The following is an 18,303-nucleotide window of genomic DNA, read 5'->3' on the forward strand; positions in this document are numbered from 1 at the left end:
TAATCTCCCTTTTGGCGGGCGGGGGATGGTTTGCCGGGTGTTCGCGGGCGAGAGGCGAAGCGCTGTTTCTGGCTAAAGCGAGCGCAGGCTGCAGGGCAAGTGGTGGCCCGCAGGGGGCAACTAGGCTCTCTGTTCTGCGCTCAGCGTAGACTCGATGCCTGTTGTGCCTCCTTATGACCTGGCCAAACCCCTGGCCTGTCTAGACCTCAGCGTCCCTATCCGTAAAACGGGTGAAAGTCGTCTTCCCTCTGCGACCTAAGAGTATATGAGGGAATGACTTCCAGGTGGCTTCTGCTGCGTCCCTTGCCTGGGACGTCCTCCTCTCCAGCCCGCCCCACCTTCTAATATCTGGCAGGTCACAACCCAGTGCTTTTTAGCTCCAGTCCTTCCCTCCACGGAGCCTCCCCGGTATCCGGGTACCTCCTCTGGGCTCCCACAGTGCCCTTTGTCCGGCCATCAGAACGTTTGTCCACGCTGTACCGACCCCAGAGGGGTCCCGTGTCTTCTCCCCCATAGGACAGGAGCCCTGAGAGGGCTGGGCGGGTTTTGACTCCCATCTGGGTCTCCGCAGTGCGGTGCACTGGCTCTGAGCCCCAGGAGGCCTCAGAAAACGCTACTGAATGAAACATTGCAGTAACCGAAAAACCAAGACGCACACCCAAACTGCCCCGTGCACACCGTGTCCCATCTACAGACAGGCGGGGCCGGAGCTGGTAGAAAAGGATGATTTATATACAATTTCCTGGGGACAAGGACTTTGTACAGAGGGGGATAGGTGGCGCTGGCGCTGGCGTTGGGGGCTGGCGTTGCCTCCATCCTGGGGAGAGAGGTAGCGGGGCGGCGTGGTCGAGGAAGGAACCAGTCTCTAGCTGACTTTCTCCGAGTCCTGGCTCTGTGTCCTCTGGCGGGTGACTCCTCGCTCTGGGCCTCAGTGTCTTCCTCTGTAAAATGGGATGATCGACGTGTCTGTCTCCCTGGGCTGTTTGGGGGTCCTTGGAGAGAGGTGAGGAGAGCACCAAGCGCAGGGCTCTGCACACACTCGGTACTGAAAATAATTCGGGGCACCTGGCTGGCTCAGTCGGTTAAACATCGGACTTTGGCTCAGGTCATGATCTTGTGGTTCGTGAGTTCCAGCCCCGCATCAGGCTCTGTGCTGACAGAGCCTGGAGCCTGCTTCGGATCCTGTCTCCTTTTCTCTCTGCCCGTCCCCCACTTGTACTCTGTCGTGTATTCTCTCTCTCTCTCAAAAAATAAGCATTAAGGGGCGCCTGGGTGGCTCAGTCGGTTAACCGTCCAACTTCGGCTCAGGTCATGATCTCACGGTTTGTGGGTTCGAGCCCCGCGTGGGGTTCTGTGCTGACAGCTTAGAGTCTGGAGCCTGTTTCAGATTCTGTGTCTCCCTCTCTCTGACCCTCCCCTGCTCATGCTGTCTGTCTCTTTCTCTCTCTCTCAGAAATAAATAAAACATTTTTTAAAAATTAAAAAAAAATAAACATTAATTTTTTTAATAGAAAAAGAAAATAATTCCATTGGCAATGAGCGCTCACTATGTGTAAGGGCATCACTGTCCAAGAGAAAAAGGGTTCCCACGGCAGTGGGATCTGAGCTCTCCAGCATAGCCAAGCAGCCACGCGGGAATACTGAGTACTCCAAATGTATGGTCCAAAGCAACGGAGGAGCTGACTGTTACATTTTACCTAATTTAAACTTAAACGGATAGTGTGTTTCTTAGGAGAGCAGGAAAGCAGAGCGGACAGGAGCAAGGATAAGAGGAAAACTTCTCAAAGGATGGCCTTTAAAAAAAAATTGTAGGGGCTCCTGGGTGGCTCAGTCGGTTGAGCGTCCGACTTCGGCTCAGGTCATGATCTAACAGTGGTGGGTTCGAACCCCGCGTCGGGCTCTGTGCTGACAGCTCAGAGCCTGAAGCCTGTTTCAGATTGTCTCTCTCTCTCTCTCTCTGACCCTCCCCTGCTCACACTGTCTCTCTCTCTCTCTATCAGAAATAAATTAAAAAAAAAAAACATTAAAAAAATTGTAGGGTCGCCTGGGTGGCTCAGTTGGGTAAGCGTCCAACTTCCACACAAGTCATGATGTTGAGGCTCCTGGGTTTGAGCCCCACATCAGGCTCTCTGCTGTCAGTGCGGAGCTGGCTTGGGATCCTCTGTCTCCCTTCTCTCCCTCTGCCCCTCCCCCACTGGTGCTCTCTGCCCCTCTCTCTCAAAAATAAAATAAAACCCACAAAAATAAAATAACTGTCATAAAAATTTCCATACACAAATGAAAACTCATTACACTTAGACACTGATCCTTGATTGTTATTGGAGAACTTCTGTATGTTTCAAACAACCAGAGCAGGTGAATCTACATTTGCCATGTGAATGTCATGAACTTTAAATATAGATGACGCATTTCTTTTTTAAAATTGTTTTTATTTAAGTGTTTTATTTATTTTTACGTTTATTTATTTTTGAGAGAGAGACAGAGCACGAGCAGAGGAGGGGCAGGGAGAGAGGGAGACACAGAATCAGAAGCAGGCTCCAGGCTCTGAGCTGTCAGCACAGAGCCGGACGCGGGACTCGAACTCACAAACGGTGAGATCATGACCTGAGCTGAAACCGGACGCTTCACCGACTGCGCCACCCAGGCGCCCTGCGGATGAAGCGTTTCTAATAAAAATTTAATGTGTGAATGGAGATGTTCTGTGGGTGGCACATACACGCTGGATTCTGAAGACTTGATGTGAAAAAATGAGCAAACTGTCTTGGGGCGCCCGGAGGGCTCATTCTGTTAAGGGTCCAACTTTGGCTCAGGCCATCATCTCAAAGTTCAGGAGTTCAAGCCCCACATCGGGCTCTGCGCTGTCAGCTCGGAGCCTGGAGCCTGCTTCCGATTCTGTGTCTTCTCCTCTCTCTGTCCCTGCCCCACTCATGCTCTGTCTCTCTCTCAAAAATAAACATTTTTTGAAAAATGAGTAAACTATCTCAATAATTTTTTAAAATATTGATTACATGTTGAAATGACAACATCTTGGATACACAGGGTGACATAAAATGTATTAAGGTTACCTGTGTCTTTTTACTTAAAAACATGTGCCTACAGAGCACCTCTGTGGCACCGTCCGTGAAGCATCTGACTCTTGATCTTAGCTCAAGTCATGATTCCACGGTTTGTGAGATCGAGCCCTTCATGGACTCCACACTGACAGCACAGAGCCTGCGTGGGATTCTCTCTCTCTCCCTTTCTCTCTGCCTCTCCCCTCTCCTCTCAAAATGAATAAACTCTAAAAAAAATAAATTTTAAAAATGTGGCTACTAGAAAGTTTATATTGGGGTGCCTGGGTGGCTCAGTTGGTTAAGTGTCTGACTTCTGCTCAGGATACGATTGCACGGTTTGTGAGTTCGAGCCCGGCATCGGGCTCTGTGCTGACAGCTCGGAGCCTGGAGCCTGCTTCCGATTCTGTGTCTCCTCTTCTTCCTGCCCCTCCCTCACTTGTGCTCTGTCTCTCTCTGTCTCTTAAAAATAAATGTAAAAAAAAATTTTTTTAAAGAAAGTTTTTATTTTTTTAAGTAATCTATATGCCCAATGTGGGGCTTGAACTCACAACCCTGAGATCAAGAGTTTCATGCTCTACTGAGAGAGCCAGGTGCCCCAACTATCAGAAGTGTTAAATGACATGTGTGGCTTGTGTTCTGTTTCTGTTTGACAGCCTTGCTGTAAGGGCTCTGTGTGTCTGTCACTTACCCCCCGACAACTCTATGGGAGAAAGATTTAGAGTCCTTTGTACAGATAAGGAACCTGAGACAGAAGAGGGAAAGGCTTAGATGCCCAGAGAGCTCGGAGTCACGTCTTGGCTCTGTCGCTCATACGCTGTGTGACTTTTGGCAAATTATTTACGTCTCTGTGCCTTGGTTTCAGCCTCTGTGAGACAGAATAATAACAAGGCCAGCTTCTCAGTTAAGTAGGTTAATTCGTAGACAGGGCCAGCATAAGGCTGGTACCACCGAGGCATCGTACGCGTGAACAATTACTGCAAAATGCTTCCTCTTAGAGTTCTCTGGGCCCATCGGGAACCCGCTAAGTCTTCCCGTCCTTTCTCCCTGCTGGCCCACCTGCCCTCTGCCCTCACGCCTGTTTCCACATTCTTTCTTCCATCACTCACCTCCCCCCCTCCCTGCTACCCTGCACGGGAAGCCCCGGCTCCCTGGCTTGGTGTCTGAGGCCTAGATTTTCACACCCACGTTCGCACCCACCGCAGGCTGGACGACGTTACCGGAACACCCAGAGCCTGTTCACACCTGGAGGCCTGTGCAAAGGTGGTCCCCTCCTCCTGCGTCAGGAGGCCACTGTCTCCGGGCTCGCAGACTCCAGTCGCCAAATGTCTCCCCTGGGGCCCCTCCCGCCCCCAGGTCCCCACTGAGCTTAGTCTCTTTCCCTAATCTCTCTCATCCCCTAAATTCCCCACTGGGCAGGGCCCAGGGTCCTCTGTGCCGCCTGCCCAAGCCTGTCAATCTCTAGTCCTGTTCTTTGTTTTGTTTTGTTTAATTTTTTTAGTGTTTATTTTTGTGAGAGAGAGAGAGAGACAGAGCATGAGTGGGGGAGGGGCAGAGAGAGGAGACACAGGATCCGAAGCAGGCTGCAGGCTCTGAGCCATCAGCACAGAGCCCAACATGGGGCTCGAACCCATGAACCATGAGATCATGACCTGAGCCGAAGTCAGACGCTAAACCAACTGAGCCACCCAGGCGCCCCTTTTTTGTTTTTTAAAGATGTGCTTTTTTTAAAGACTTGATTTGATTATTTATTATTTATTTTTTATTTTTTAACGTTTATTTACTTATTTAACGTGGAGAGAGAGAGCGCACTCAAGAGAGCATGAGTGGGGGAGGGGCAGAGCAAGAGAGGGAGACACAGAATGCAAAGCAGGCTCCAGGCTCTGAGCTGTCAGCACAGAGCCCGACGCGGGGCTCGAACCCACGAACTGCGGGATCATGACCTGTGCTGAAGTCGGACATTTAACCAACTGAGCCCCCCAGGTGCCTCTTAACATTTTATTTTTAAGTCATCTCTACACCCAACCTGAGGCTCGAACTCACAACCCGGAGATCAAGAGTTGCACCCTCCACTGACTGAGCCAGCCAGGCACCCCACCAGCCCTGTCTTTTTTTTGTTTGTTTGTTTTGTTTTTTAAGTAGGCTCCATGCCCAGTGGGGAGCCCAATGTGGGGCTCGAACCCATGACCCTGAGATCAAGACCTGAGTGAGCTGAGATCAAGAGTCAGATGCACAACTGACTGAGCCACCAGGTGCCCCAGCCCTGTCCTCCTTGAGCCCTGACTCAGGCCTTGTTCTCTCTCCCGGGACCCTCATCCAGCCTCCAGTCTGCCCCCATCACGGCCCCAGCGTGGTCTTCCTCATCCGGAGCAAACCGACCCCCCCCCACCCCCGTCCCGGCCCTGCACGCACTCAGCAGAGTTCTGGGCTCCGTGAAGGATTCACCAAGATGAGCAAACGCTCCGCGAGCCACAGGGGCAGCAGTCCCAGAGGCTGGAGGTGCAAGGCCCTGTGGCCTCCACAGGCTCAGCGTCACCCCCTCAGACCTCCCCATCCCCTCTGTCCATTCTGCCGGCTCACCTGCTCCCCAGGGTAGGGTGTCCTCCGTCTCCTCCTTCGCCAGTGCAGGCACCAGGCAGCGGACATCAGCAAGAAAGCCACGGGCAGCAGCAGCAGCAAGAGGAGCAGCAGAGGGGCCTGGGGGGCCGGCAGGGCTGTGGCCTCCAGGGCCCTGGGGCTCAGTGGGGGCAGCAGGGTGGAGGTGTCTGCGGGCAAAGAGGAGGCTGGGTGACTGAGGAGAAGGGCTGGGCCAGAGAAGGGCAGAGCAGGGGAGGGGCAGAGAGAGAGGGAGACACAGAATCTGAAACAGGCTCCAGGCTCTGAGCTGTCAGCACAGAGCCCAACACGGGGCTCGAACTCATGAACCGTGAGATCATGACCTGAGCCCAGGTCAGACTTTTAACTGACTGAACCACCCAGAAGCCCCTGGACAAGTATATTTCTAGTGCTTATGTATTGATTTGTTTATTCCTCTTTTTCCTCCAATCGGTTGTGAAGTCCTGACATGAACCTTATCTGTCTTATTTATTGCCAGAACCTACTACTTAGTGCTTGTTAAATGATATTATAATAGCTTAATTTCATAAATTAAACGTTTGACCAAATGATAGATTGACAAAAGGGCAGGTAATAAAACGGTCCAAGATCCTTCCCAGTCTTTGTTCCCTGTAAATGCTCACCTCGTTCTGTCTTCCCTTCACTCACTGAGCTCCAGCCACACGTACCCCTTCACTGTTCCTTAAACATATAGGCAGGTTTCTGCCTCAGGGCCTTTGCACTGGCTGTTCTCGTGTTCTCAACTTTCAGTGACTTTCCAGCCAACCACCTCAGACCATGATTCCATCACCCTGTTGTAATTTGCCTGCATAGGGCTCGTTATACTCAGATGTTTTCCTGTTTAAGTATTTCCTTACATGTTTCTAGTCTCTGTCCTCAATTAGCACGTCAGTCGTCAGTCCCACATGTGCAAGCAATTGGTCTTGCTCCGGGCTGTGTCGTCACCAAGGACATGGTTCATAAAACGTGGTCAAATGAATGAATAGTCCTAAATGTAAGTACAGATGAAGCTTAATTTAGATGGCAAAATGTTGGAAGTGTGGGGAGAAACTGAAAAAATTAGAATGGAAGGTAGTTTAAAAAATTTTTTTAGGGGCGCCTGGGTGGCTTAGTCGGTTGAGCGTCCGACTTTCGCTTAGGTCATGATCTCGCGGTTCGTGGGTTCGAGCCCCGCGTAGGGCTCTGTGCTGACTGCCAGCTCAGAGCCTGGAGCCTGTTTCAGTCTGTGACTCCCTCTCTCTCTGACCCTCCCCTGCTCACGCTGTCTCTCTCTCTCTCTCTCTCTCTCCCCTAGAAATAAATAAAACATTTAAAAAAAATTTTTTTTAATGTTTATTCTTGAGAGGGAGAGACAGAGCGCAAGCGGGGAAGGGGCAGAGAGAGAGGGAGACACAGAATCCAAAGCAGGCTCCAGGCTCTGAGCTGTCAGCACAGAGCCCCATGCAGGGCTCGAACTCACAAGCTGTGAGATCATGACCCGAGCTGAAGTCTGTTGCTTACTTGACTGAACCACCCAGGCGCCCAGAAAGGTGGTTTTTAACTCTCTCTTTCAAGGGCACCCTACATGCTCAGTGGTGGAGCGCGCGACTCCCGATCTTGGGGACGCGGGTTCCAGCCCCGTGTATGGTATAGAGATTACTAAACAAAAGCAGGAATAAAAACCAAACGACCTGACAGATGTAGTAACAGATACAAGGACAGAAAGCCTCCAAATAATACTGCAGTAAGGTGGGGAGAAAGTACGTACACACAGATTCGACTCGGATCCTGCGAAATAGTCTATTTCCCCCCCTTTTCCTACTAAAACAGGGTCAGTTACAGAACGGATTATGTACTTGGCCACAGAGTAAACCTCACTACGCTGAAGAAGTCACATTTCCACGGGCACAGTCTCTCACCATACTCTTCCTGATTTCCCATTGATCCTTTAGACCTGGTGAGTCCCCCACCTCCTCGGGGTGTAGACACGCCTCCTCTGGCGAGTCTGAACTCGCAGGTGCCAGCAGTGTAAAATACACACTGGTTCTTAAAGATTTAGTAGGGGACAAAAAGGATGCGAAATGTCACACTAAATAATTACTTATTTTTTTTTTAAAGTCTATTTATTTCTGGGTGTGGGTTCGAGCCCTGCATTGGGCTCCTCGCTGATAGCAAAGAGCCTGCTTGGGATTCTCCTCTCCCTCTCCCTGTCCCTCCCCTGCTTGTGCTCTCTTGCCCGCGGCTCTCTCTCTCTCTCAAAAGAAGTAAATGAAAGTTAAAAAAGAAAGAAAGAAAGAAAGAAAGAAAGAAAGAAAGAAAGAAAGAAAGAAAGAAAGAAAGAAAGAAAGAAACAGGCAGGGATTATTTTTCCCTTCTCAGAGATGGGTAAACTGAGGCCCAGTAAGAGGAATGAACTTGGGGGACCATGCCCGAGGTCACACAGCCCACGGGAGCAGGGCGGAGTCTGGGGAGCGGAAGGGGGAGGCGCTGCAGGATAGGAGAGGTGAGGTAGGGGGTGAGGGGCTGGGGGGCGCTGGGGGCCTTTACCCGGCTGGCACTGTAGCTCCAGGCACCCAGAGAAATTCCTGCGGGTGATCCAGGGCTTCAAGGCCGCCAGCTGCTCGGCGGTGTCCTGCAGGAGGCGGGAGATGTTGGTCTGGACGAATCGAAGACAGCTGGGGAGGGGCTGGGGGCAGGGGAGGGAGAGGTCACCACCGCATCGCCCTCCGCCGTGTGCTCAGGCCGAGGGCCTTCTCTGCCTGGCAACGCCTACCGGGGGCCCCCCGTGAGGGTCTCAGAGAAAGATTGGACCCCCTGCCCCCGGGGTTGCTAAGGGGAGGCGTCCTTAGCGACGCGCAGCAAGCAGGGCCCAGTCAGATCTGGGTCCCCAGGGTGTTTGGATCGCCTCCTTCCGGTTGCTCTCGGCGAGAACCCCTGGCAACGCCCAGCCACGGGCTGAGAAACGAGCTCGGAGCTGGTGCAGGGGGCCCGGGACCCCCGCCATCCTTCAGTGCCCACACACGTGTTATTCTCAGCAGTGTCCCCCGACCCCGGGGCTTGGGGGTTCCAGCCCCACCCTCTGTGGGTTGCTAGGCAACAGAAACCTCCCGTTAAGTAAGCCCTAGGAAGGCGCACTCCCCTGGCCTCTCCCAAGTTCAGGGCTAACCTGAAAGGCACACAAGGTGACAAAGTGTATCTCGGTGTTGACAGCCTCCAGCAGGCTCTGCATCTGGGACCCAGCCACAGCCTTGAGGCGTCCCATCCAGCGCTGGGCCAGGACCAGGCGCCAGAAGGCCCCACAGAGTTCGTCCTGGAAGAGAAAACCCAAGCTCGGGGGGCGCGCCGGCGGAGGAGGCTGGGGGCTGGTGCGGGAGGGGCCGGGGCCTGGGGGCCTGCATCCCAGGGGAGGAGGGGGCTGACTGGCGAGGTCCCCCCCAACCCCCAGGGGTGGTGCTTCCTGAGTTTCTCCTTCGCAGCCCCCCCCCCCCCCCCCCCCCCCCGCCCCGTCCCAGCGCCTCCCCTCTGTGACTCACCTCCCGGAGGTTGGAGGCGACAGTGACCGGGTAATCCTGAAGCAGGTAATCAGACTATGGGAGAAAACAGGGTCAGGCCTGGCTGAGGACAGGAGAAAACGGAACTATGGAGACCCCGAGAGAGGGGGACAGGGACAGAGAGAGGGGGACAGGGAGCCAGAGAGGAGACACTTAGATGGAAGAACTCAGCCCCGGGGGGCGCAGAACGGCGCACCGGAGAGGATGCGACCGGGCCCTCACCAGCTTTCGGATGGTGACCTTGAAGGTGGAGGAGATGGGGCTGTGGCTGAAGGAGCAGTCGGGGGTCCCTCGGAGGCCGGGGCTGAGCAGCAGCAGCAGCAGCAGGGAGGTCTGCGGGCGCGGCACGGGGTGGGGGCGCCCTCTGTTGGCTCCACACGCACCCCTCCCCTGGGCACCCGCACCCCCCACCCCCTTCTCTCCGTCTCCCCTCTTTCTCCCTTCCCAGGTCTCCTTCCCTCCCACCCGGAGCCCCCGTGGCCGTGGCCGTGTCCGAGCAGCCGCCCGGCTTCCTCTCCGCCCGCCCCCCGCTCGCCATCTCCCCGCCGCGCCGGCCCCCGCGGCTGCTCACCTCAGCCCCGGACTTTCTCTCTCGGTCCACCTGCCTGCCCCTCTCTGTCCCTCTCTCCCATGTCCCCCTCCACTCGGGTCCTGCCTTCCCCGTTCGTACCTCCATTTCTTCCCCCGCCCCTGTCCATCTCTCCCGTACCCCTGTCCCTGTCCCCCACCCCGTCCCTGTCCCCCGCCCCCGTCCATGTGTCCTTCCTCTTTGCGTGTCCCCCACCCGTGGCCCTGTCCCCCTCCTCTGTGCATGTCCCCCACCGTCCATGTCCCCCAGCTCTGTCCATGTCCCCCACCCCTGTCCACATGTCCTTCCTCTTTGCATGTCCCCCACCCGTCCATGTCCCCCAGCTCCGTCCATGTCCCCTGCCCCTGTCCACATGTCCTTCCTCTTTGCATGTCCCTCACCCCTGTCCGTGTCCCCTACCCCTGTCCGTGTCCCCCTCTTCTGTCCATGTCCCCCGCCCATGTCATGTGTCCTTCCTCTTTGCATGTCCCCCTCCTCTGTCCGTGTCCCCCACCCTTGTCAGCCTCTCCCCTGCCCCGTGTCCCCCTCCTCTGTGCACGCTCCCACCCTGTCCAGGTCCCCCACCTGTGTCCAGCTCCTCTCTCTGGTCTGCCCATTTTGATACTGCGCTGCCTTCCCCCACTCGCCCCCAGGTATACGCACAGTTGGGCTCCAGGCTGGCGCCAGCACTATCATCTCGGCCGGAGGCCCCTCATGCCTATGGCCACATCTCGGAAGGGACAGAAGAGGGAGTCTCAGACCCCCACACCCCAGCCCCTTCCTCACCCGCCCCTTGGCCTCCCCACCCCTCCCTTGGCTCCTTGATGTGGCTAAGTTTCCGCCTCCTACTCCGTCGGGCTTCCTGCATGAGCCCCAGTTACGGTGAAAACTCATCTCCCCTTCTAAGAACCCCGACGTCCGGTCCCCGGAACCCTCCCCAGGCCAGGGACCCAGGAACCTGACCCCCATCCCTCCTCCCTCAGCCAGGAGGGGGACCCCAGCCCCGCCCCTCGGGGACCCGGAGTCCGTTTCTCCTCACGCACCAGGCTTGCCCCAGCTGGGCGTGGAAGGGGCCAGGCCGGGTGACAGTCAGAGATCGAAAGCGAAAGGAAATTTTGGGGAGCGATAGTGAGCCGGGGATGGATCTGGCTGAGGCAACGGGCGCCACCTGGTGGTGACAGGTGGCGTCCCACGCGCGCCCCGGCGGAGAGTGGGGTCGATGTCCCGGGTGGGACACACAAATGGAGAGCGGTCTCCAGCTAGAACCGAAGCACACGGGGGAGGGGGGGTCGGGGGGGAGGCGGCCAGCCTGAGGCCTTCATCCTCTCCTCGAACAGGGAAGGCTGGTCCGAGATGCGCACAAGGGACAGAAGGAGGAGGGCCGAGCGCTGGACAAGAGGGAAGGAGACCTGGGAAGGAAGAGGGGAGACAGCAGGGGGCTGGGGGGGGTCGTCCAGGTGAGGGGTGCGGGTGGAGTCAACCGAGGGCGCCCCCACCCGGGCTCCGCGCCCACGACCTCCCTGCTGCCACTGCTGCTGCTCAGCCCTGGCCCCCGGGTCACAGCCTCATCTCCACCTTGGATGTATGGCCCAAGCCTGGGAGCTCCGGGCTTCCTTGGCTCGTATCTGCATGACTCCGTCTCGGCCTCTGTCTTCACCTGGACTTCTTCTCTGGAAGTGTCCCCCTCTGGGTGTCTCTTAAAAGGACCCTTGTCATTAGATATTGGGCCCACTTGGATAACCCAGGATGACTTTTTAAAAAGTTTATTTATTTTGAGAGAGAAAGAGAGAGAGAGGCAAAGAGAGAAGAAGAGAGAATCCGAAGCCGGTTCTGCACTCTCAGTGCAGAGCCCAGTGCAGGGCTTGAACCCACGGCTTCGATATCATGACCTAAGCCGAAGCCTGACACTTACCCAACTGAGCCATGCTAGGGGCCCCAACTCAGGATGTTTTCTCGAGATCCTTAAGTTAATTATATCTGCAAGGACTGTTTTTCCAGAGAAGGTCACATTCATAGGTTTCAGGGGTGAGGACGGAGGCCATATCTTTTTGGGGGCACCATTCAAACCACAACAGTCCCTCCACCCCGACCCTGGGCTGTTTCCCACCTCTGGGCCTTTGCACACGCTATTCCTTCTGCTTGGGGTGCTCTCCAGTCACCATTTAAAAAAAAATTTTTTTTTTTAATTTATTATTTCTAGGAGAGAGAAAGAGTGAGCAGGGGAGGGTCAGAGAGAGAGGGAGTCACAGACTGAAACAGGACCCAGGCGCCCCATCAGCCACCCTTTTTGTAGCCTCATCAGGTCCTCATTGTCCTTGAAGACTCAATGCAATTGCTAATCACCAGGGAAATGCAAATCCAGACCACACCCCAGGCCACTTAGGATGGGTAGCCTCAAAAAGACAGAAGTGTGGTGGAGCGCCTGGGTGGCTTAGTCGGTTAAGCGTCCGACTTTCGCTTAGGTCATGATCTCGCGGTTCGTGGGTTCGAGCCCCGCATCGGGCTCTGTGCTGACTGCCAGCTCAGAGCCTGGAGCCTGTTTCGGAGTCTGTGACTCCCTCTCTCTCTGACCCTCCCCTGCTCACGCTGTCTCTCTCTCTCCCCTAGAAATAAATAAAAAACATTAAAAGATTTGAAAAAAAAAGACAGAAGTGTTGGCGAGGGTGTGGAGTAAAGGGAACCTGTGCACTGTTGGTGGGAATGGTCTGAAGTTTTCTCAAAAAAAAAAAAAAAATAGGGGGCACCTGGGTGGCTCAGTTGCTTAACAGTCTGACTCTCGATTTCAACTCAGGTCATGATCTCACGGTTCGTGAGTTTGAGCCTCATGTCGGGCTTTGTGCTGACAGTGTGGAGCCTGCTTGGGATTCTCTCTCTCTCTCTCTCTCTCTCTCTCCCACACCCCCCACCCCGCCCCTCCTGCGTGTGCTCTCTCAAAATAAATAAATAATAAAACTACCATATGATGCACCAATCCCACTTCTGGTATTTCTTTCTTTTTTTTTTTTTTTTAAGTTTATTTATTTTTGAGAGAGAGACAGACCATGAGCAGCGGAAGGGCAGAGAGAGAGGGAGATGCAGAATCCAAAGCAGGTTCCAGGCTCCAAGCTGTCAGCACAGAGTTTGACGGAGGCACTGAGGTGCCCCTGGTATTTCTCCAAAGGAAATGAAATCAGTCTCTCAGAGGGATGTCTGCACTCACGTATTCACTGCAGCCTTATTCACGATAGCCAAGATACAACCAAAGTGTCCACTGATGGATGAATGAATGAAGAAAATGTGACATATGTACACAATAGGATACTATTCAACTACAGGGCACCTGGCTCAGTCAATTAAAGTGTCCAACTTCGGCTCAGGCCACAATCTTGAGGTTTGTGGGTTCGAGCCCCGCGTCGGGCTCTGTGCTGACAGCTCGGAGCCTGGAGCCTGCTTCGGATTCTGTGTCTCTCTCTCTGCCCCTTCCCTCACTTGCACTCTCTCTCTCAAAATAAATAAACGTTAAAAAATTTTTAAAAAATATATCGTTCAGCTACAAACACAGTTAAACAACATAGATAAACCTGGAGAGCACTATGCTACGTATTCATCCAGACAGAGACAAATCGTGTATGGTATCATTTCTACAGGGAATCTAAAAAAGTCAATTCAGAAAGTCAGAAAGTAGAATGGTGGCTGCCAGGGACGGAGGGCGGGGGGCACAAGTAGTGGAAATGGGGAGATGTTGGTCAAAAAAGTACAAAGTTTCAGTTTTAAGATGAATAAGTTCAGAGGATCTAATGTACAGCATGGTGCCTCTGTGAACAATACTGTGTTGTACATTTGAAATTTCCTAGGAGAGAAGTTTGTTTTGCTTTTGGATATATCAGAATTTTCTTTTTCCAGGAGCGCCTGGGGGGCTCAGTTGGTTCAGCATCCAACTTCGGCTCAGATCATGATCTCATGGTTCATGGGTTCGAGCCCCGTGTCGGGCTCTGTGCTGACAGCTGAGAGCCTGGAGCCTGCTTCGGATTCTGTGTCTCCCCCTCTCTCTGCCCCTCCCCTGCTGGAATTCTGTCTCTGTCCCAAAAGTAAATAAACATTTAAAAAATAATTTTTATTTTCCAGTTGGACTGAGCTAAGAGAGTGGATCTTAAGTGTTCTCATCGCACACAGAAAGGTAACTTTGTGAGGGGATGGATGTGTTCGTTAACTTGATTATGGAAACGATTTCACAATGTGTAGGTGTATTAAATCATCACGTTTTATATACTTAAAAATCAGGTTGTATCACCAAAATATATGTAATTATTGTCAATAATGCCTCAACAAAACTGAGGAAAAAAAAGCCCTGATCGCACATGGCACCTTCCTTGAGATGATGGCCGCCATCCCTCACCCTCACCACACACACACACACACACACACACACACACTTGGGTTGGGTAGGGTGACATCTCTGGGTGCCCCGAGTACCCTGAGCTCCTTCTCATATTATAGCACATGTCACCTTAGGTTATATCTATGTCTTCCAACCAGAGCTGAGCCTACCTACCTTTCCTCTGCTCACACACCTTCTGTGGCTCCCTATTGCCCTCGGGACAAATTTCTAGCCCTTCTGCACGCCACTAGCTTCTTCTTTATCTCCTCCCCATCCTCCCACATCAAAACTCTCATAAGATCCTCAGCCCTGACCCCCCCGCCCCATGTCCCCTCCATAGTCGCACAGCTTATGGGTCTCCCGGGCACAGGCTGGGAGCTTGTTGTGTTGCTGGGTGTGACCCTGCCAGGGCCAGGGACCCAAGAGGACTCGGGAGATATGACTTATTGCATCAGGCCTGGCGCAGGTCACTTTTAGCTCTGGCCGGGTCACTGTGGGAGCTTGGCCTGGCCAGCCCCTTATCCTCAGTAAGTCTCAATTTCTTCGACTCCAACCTGGAGGTAAATGAGAAAATCTAAGGTCCCTTCCACCTCTGTGCTTGTCTGAATCTCGTGCTCAGCCCACCCCAGCCTTGGCAGAATTGTGCAAATATCGCAGGGGCCCTCCCCTGCAGCCAGGACCACGCCCTGTGGAGCGCAGCCACAGTCACGTGACTCCGTTTGGCCAAATGAGACTGGAGGTGCCCAGTGTCATTTCTGGATGAGGATTAAGTGGGTCAGGGAATGGATCTGTAATGACAGAAGCCACGTTGGGATCGGGCCACAGCCAGCCCGGGTCTCTGCGTGGCTCTGATGAACAGAGGGCCCCTGCCGCCCCATGATGGGCAGGTTAGTGTGAGCAAGACACGACCTTTGTGGCTGTCGACTGCGGAGGTTTGGGGGTTATTACTGCAGCAAAGCCTCACCCCCCCACCCCCATTATCCCATCCATCTCTCCTCCCTCCCCGCTCCGCCTTGCTTCCTGTTTAGCCTGGGTTAGCCAGATGTTTTCTCGATTATTCACTGATTTTGAGTCTCCTCTTGCAGTGGGCAGAAGGGCCCTCAAAGATGTCTACTGGAGGGGCGCCTGGGTGGCTCACTCGGTTGAGAGTCCGACCCTTGGTTTTGTCTCAGGCCACGATCTCAGTTTGTGAGATCGAGCCCCGTGTTGGGCTCCGCACAGACAGCGCAGTGCCTACTTGGGAACCGCCCCCCCCCCCAATCGTACTCTCACTCTCTGTCTCTCAAATAAACTGGGGCCCCTGGGTGGCTCAGTTGGTTGTGTCCGATTTGGGCTCAGGTCATGATCTCATGGTTCGTGGGTTCAAGCCCCGCTGTGAGCACAGAACCTGCTTGGGATTCTCTCTCCTTCTCTCTCAACATAAATAAATAAACTAAGAAACAAGACAAACTCCACCGGAACCTGTGAATGTTACCTCACATGGTCAAAGGGCCTTTGCAGATCGGACTTAATTATCTTGAGGCGGGGAGACGATCACGGGTTGAGTGGCTACGAAGAGTTACAGAGGGTCACGTGCAAGGAAAGCAGGTGCCTCTAGAGGCTGGAAAAGGCAGGGAAAACCGATCATTCCCTTGCGCTCCACAGGAACGCGGCGCTGCTGACACCTTGAGTTTAGCTCGGTGACACCTATTTTCGGACTTCCGACACCCAGGGCTGTTAAGATCATACACTTGTGGGGGCACCTGGGTGGCTCAGTCGGTTGAGGGTCCGGCTTCGGTTCAGATCATGATCTCACGGTTCGTGGGTTCGAGCCCCATGTCGGGCTCTGTGCTGACAGCTCAGAGCCTCAAGCCTGTCTTCAGATTCTGTGTCTCCTTCTCTCTCTGACCCTCCCCTGCTCATGCCGTCTCTCAAAAATAAATAAAACATTAAAAATAATAATAATGATGAAAAAAGATCATAAACTTGTGCTTGAGCCACTAAAACTTTGTTACAGCAGCGACAGGAGCCTAATACAGCTCTCGCCCACTACAACACCAGCTCCTGAGGCCCAGGTTCTCTGGTTCTGGCCGTCTCCCCAGCGCCTGGAACAGTGACTAGCTCAGAGTAGGCGCTCAGGGCACGGCTGAGAGGACTAGGAGCTTCCGCCCCCTGGGCAGACCTGATTGGCCCAGAAGTGGAAGCCTGACCCAAACCGGCCAATCAGATGTCCTCCCCCTGGTGGCGGCACGGAGGCTTGCCACGGCCCTGGGCTGGGGTTATGTCGACCAAGCCTTAGTTGCCTTTGGCTGGATAAAGCAACAGGATTAATGAGGAGGACACTGAGGGGCGCCTGGGTGGCTTAGTCGGTTAAGCGTCCGACTTTCACTTAGGTCAAGGTCTCGCGGTTCGTGGGTTCGAGCCCCGCATCGGGCTCTGTGCTGACTGCCAGCTCGGAGCCTGGAGCCTGTTTCAGTCTGTGACTCCCTCTCTCTCTGACCCTCCCCTGCTCATGCTGTCTCTCTCTCTCTCCTAGAAATAAATAACATTAAAAAAAAATGAGGAGGACACTGAGGCAGCCAACGCAATCCTGGAGGGAGCTGTCAAAACACAGACAGGAACTAGACCCTTCCAGGGACTTTCCTCCAAGTCTCCCCAAACATCCAGATCCTAGGAGAGGGAATTATTTGGCTCAGCTTTAATCAGACACTGACAGAAGGCTGCCTATTCTCATCTGCCTCATGACAGAACCGACGTCTATTTAACAGCTAACACTCATTATGCATGTGCCGTGTAAGCCCATCGAGTTAACCAGTCCGGCTGGAACTATTAGTCCCATTTTACAGATGAGGAAACAGGTTCAGAGGAGTTAAAAAGCTTTCCTAAGGTCACATGGCTGGAGGAGTTGATCGAAGCAGACAGGTAGGGATAGGAAACCCCAGAGATGGGGCGCCTGGCTGGCTCAGTTGGTGGAACATCCAACTCTTGATCTCCGGGTCATGAGTTCAAGCCCCATATTGGGTAGAAATTACTTAAAAAAGGGGCACTTGGGCGGCTCAGTCGGTTAAGCATCCGACTTTGGCTCAGGTCATGATTTCACGGTTCGTGGGTTCAAGCCCCACATTGGGCTCTGTGCTTTACAGCTAGCTCAGAGACTGGAGTCTGCTTCAGATTCTGTGTCTCCCTCACTCTCTGACCCTCCCCTGCTCGTGCTGTCTCTCTCTCTCTCAAAAACAAATTAAAAAAAAAACCAAAACATTAAAAATTACTTAAAAAAAAATTCTAGAGATCACGTGCACACAGAGAAAGGACCAGCCCTGGTTCCTGGCTCCATCTGGGTTCTCAAGACCGGGGGCACCTCAGATGCATGTCTTGCTCTATTTTCTTTTTTTTTTTTTTTTTAAATGTTTATTTATTTCTAGGAGACAGAGAGAGAGAGACAGCGTGAGCAGGGGAGGGTCAGAGAGGGAGTCACAGACCGAAACAGGCTCCAGGCTCCGAGCTGGCAGTCAGCACAGAGCCCGACGCGGGGCTTGAACCCACGAACCGTGAGATCATGACCTAAGCGAAAGTCGGACGCCCAACCAACTAAGCCACCCAGGCACCCCATGTCTTGCTCTATTTTCTATAAGATGTCTCTGCAGCCTTCTAGAAAATTCCTTCATTGTAAGCTAGCATGAGTGGTTTGCATCAAAAAGAATTCTAAGAGTGCCTGGCTGGCTCAGTTGGCAGAACATGTGACTCTGGATCTCCGGGTTATAAGTTTGAGCCCTTCATTGGGTACAGAAATTACTTAAAAATAAAACCTTAAAAAAAAAAAAAAAGAACTCTAAAACAGTGATGCCACTGTTAGATTGGCTCATGGCAACAGACTCTTAAAAATTTAGGAATTCTGGGAGCGCCTGGGCGGCTCAGTCAGTTGAGTGTCTGACTTCCGGCTCAGGGCGTGATCTCACGGTTCGTGGTTTCGAACCGCTCATCAGGCTCTGTGCTGACAGCTCCGAGCCTGGAGCCTGCTTCGGATTCTGGGTCTCCCTCTCTCTCAGCCCCTTCCCCACTCATGCTCTGTCTCTCTCTCTCAAAAATAACCATTAAGCACTTTTTTTAAATTTAGGCATTCTGTTAGTCTGTTGTTCAGTCATCAGGAGCTTGAATCTGACGTGGTGGGAGCATTTACACCAGGGGAATTGGCGAAAGTAACAG

At 53.3% G+C, this 18,303-nt stretch overlaps 1 protein-coding gene across 2 annotated transcripts; it reads right to left on the reverse strand.

The window, feature by feature from the left end:
* Positions 1-711: 711 nt before the first annotated feature.
* FLT3LG (fms related receptor tyrosine kinase 3 ligand) lies at positions 712-11,018 on the reverse strand. 2 transcript variants are annotated; one of them, XM_039250512.1, is made up of 8 exons: positions 10,808-11,018; positions 10,428-10,494; positions 9,419-9,529; positions 9,179-9,232; positions 8,812-8,955; positions 8,193-8,277; positions 5,631-5,815; positions 712-941 (listed from the first exon to the last, which is right to left on the reverse strand). In XM_039250512.1, the coding sequence occupies exons 2-8, from the start codon at positions 10,458-10,460 to the stop codon at positions 729-731; spliced, it is 825 nt and encodes a 274-aa protein (XP_039106443.1). In that variant the 5' UTR covers positions 10,461-10,494; positions 10,808-11,018; the 3' UTR covers positions 712-728. The 2 variants fall into 2 exon arrangements, with proteins under 2 accessions (XP_039106443.1, XP_039106438.1); XM_039250507.1 differs by having other exon boundaries at positions 8,193-8,331; positions 10,808-11,015.
* Positions 11,019-18,303: the final 7,285 nt, after the last annotated feature.

This window comes from Hyaena hyaena, unplaced genomic scaffold (assembly GCF_003009895.1).
Source record: "Hyaena hyaena isolate Hyena2069 unplaced genomic scaffold, ASM300989v1 scaffold_9, whole genome shotgun sequence".
NCBI classification, from domain to species: Eukaryota; Metazoa; Chordata; class Mammalia; order Carnivora; family Hyaenidae; genus Hyaena; species Hyaena hyaena.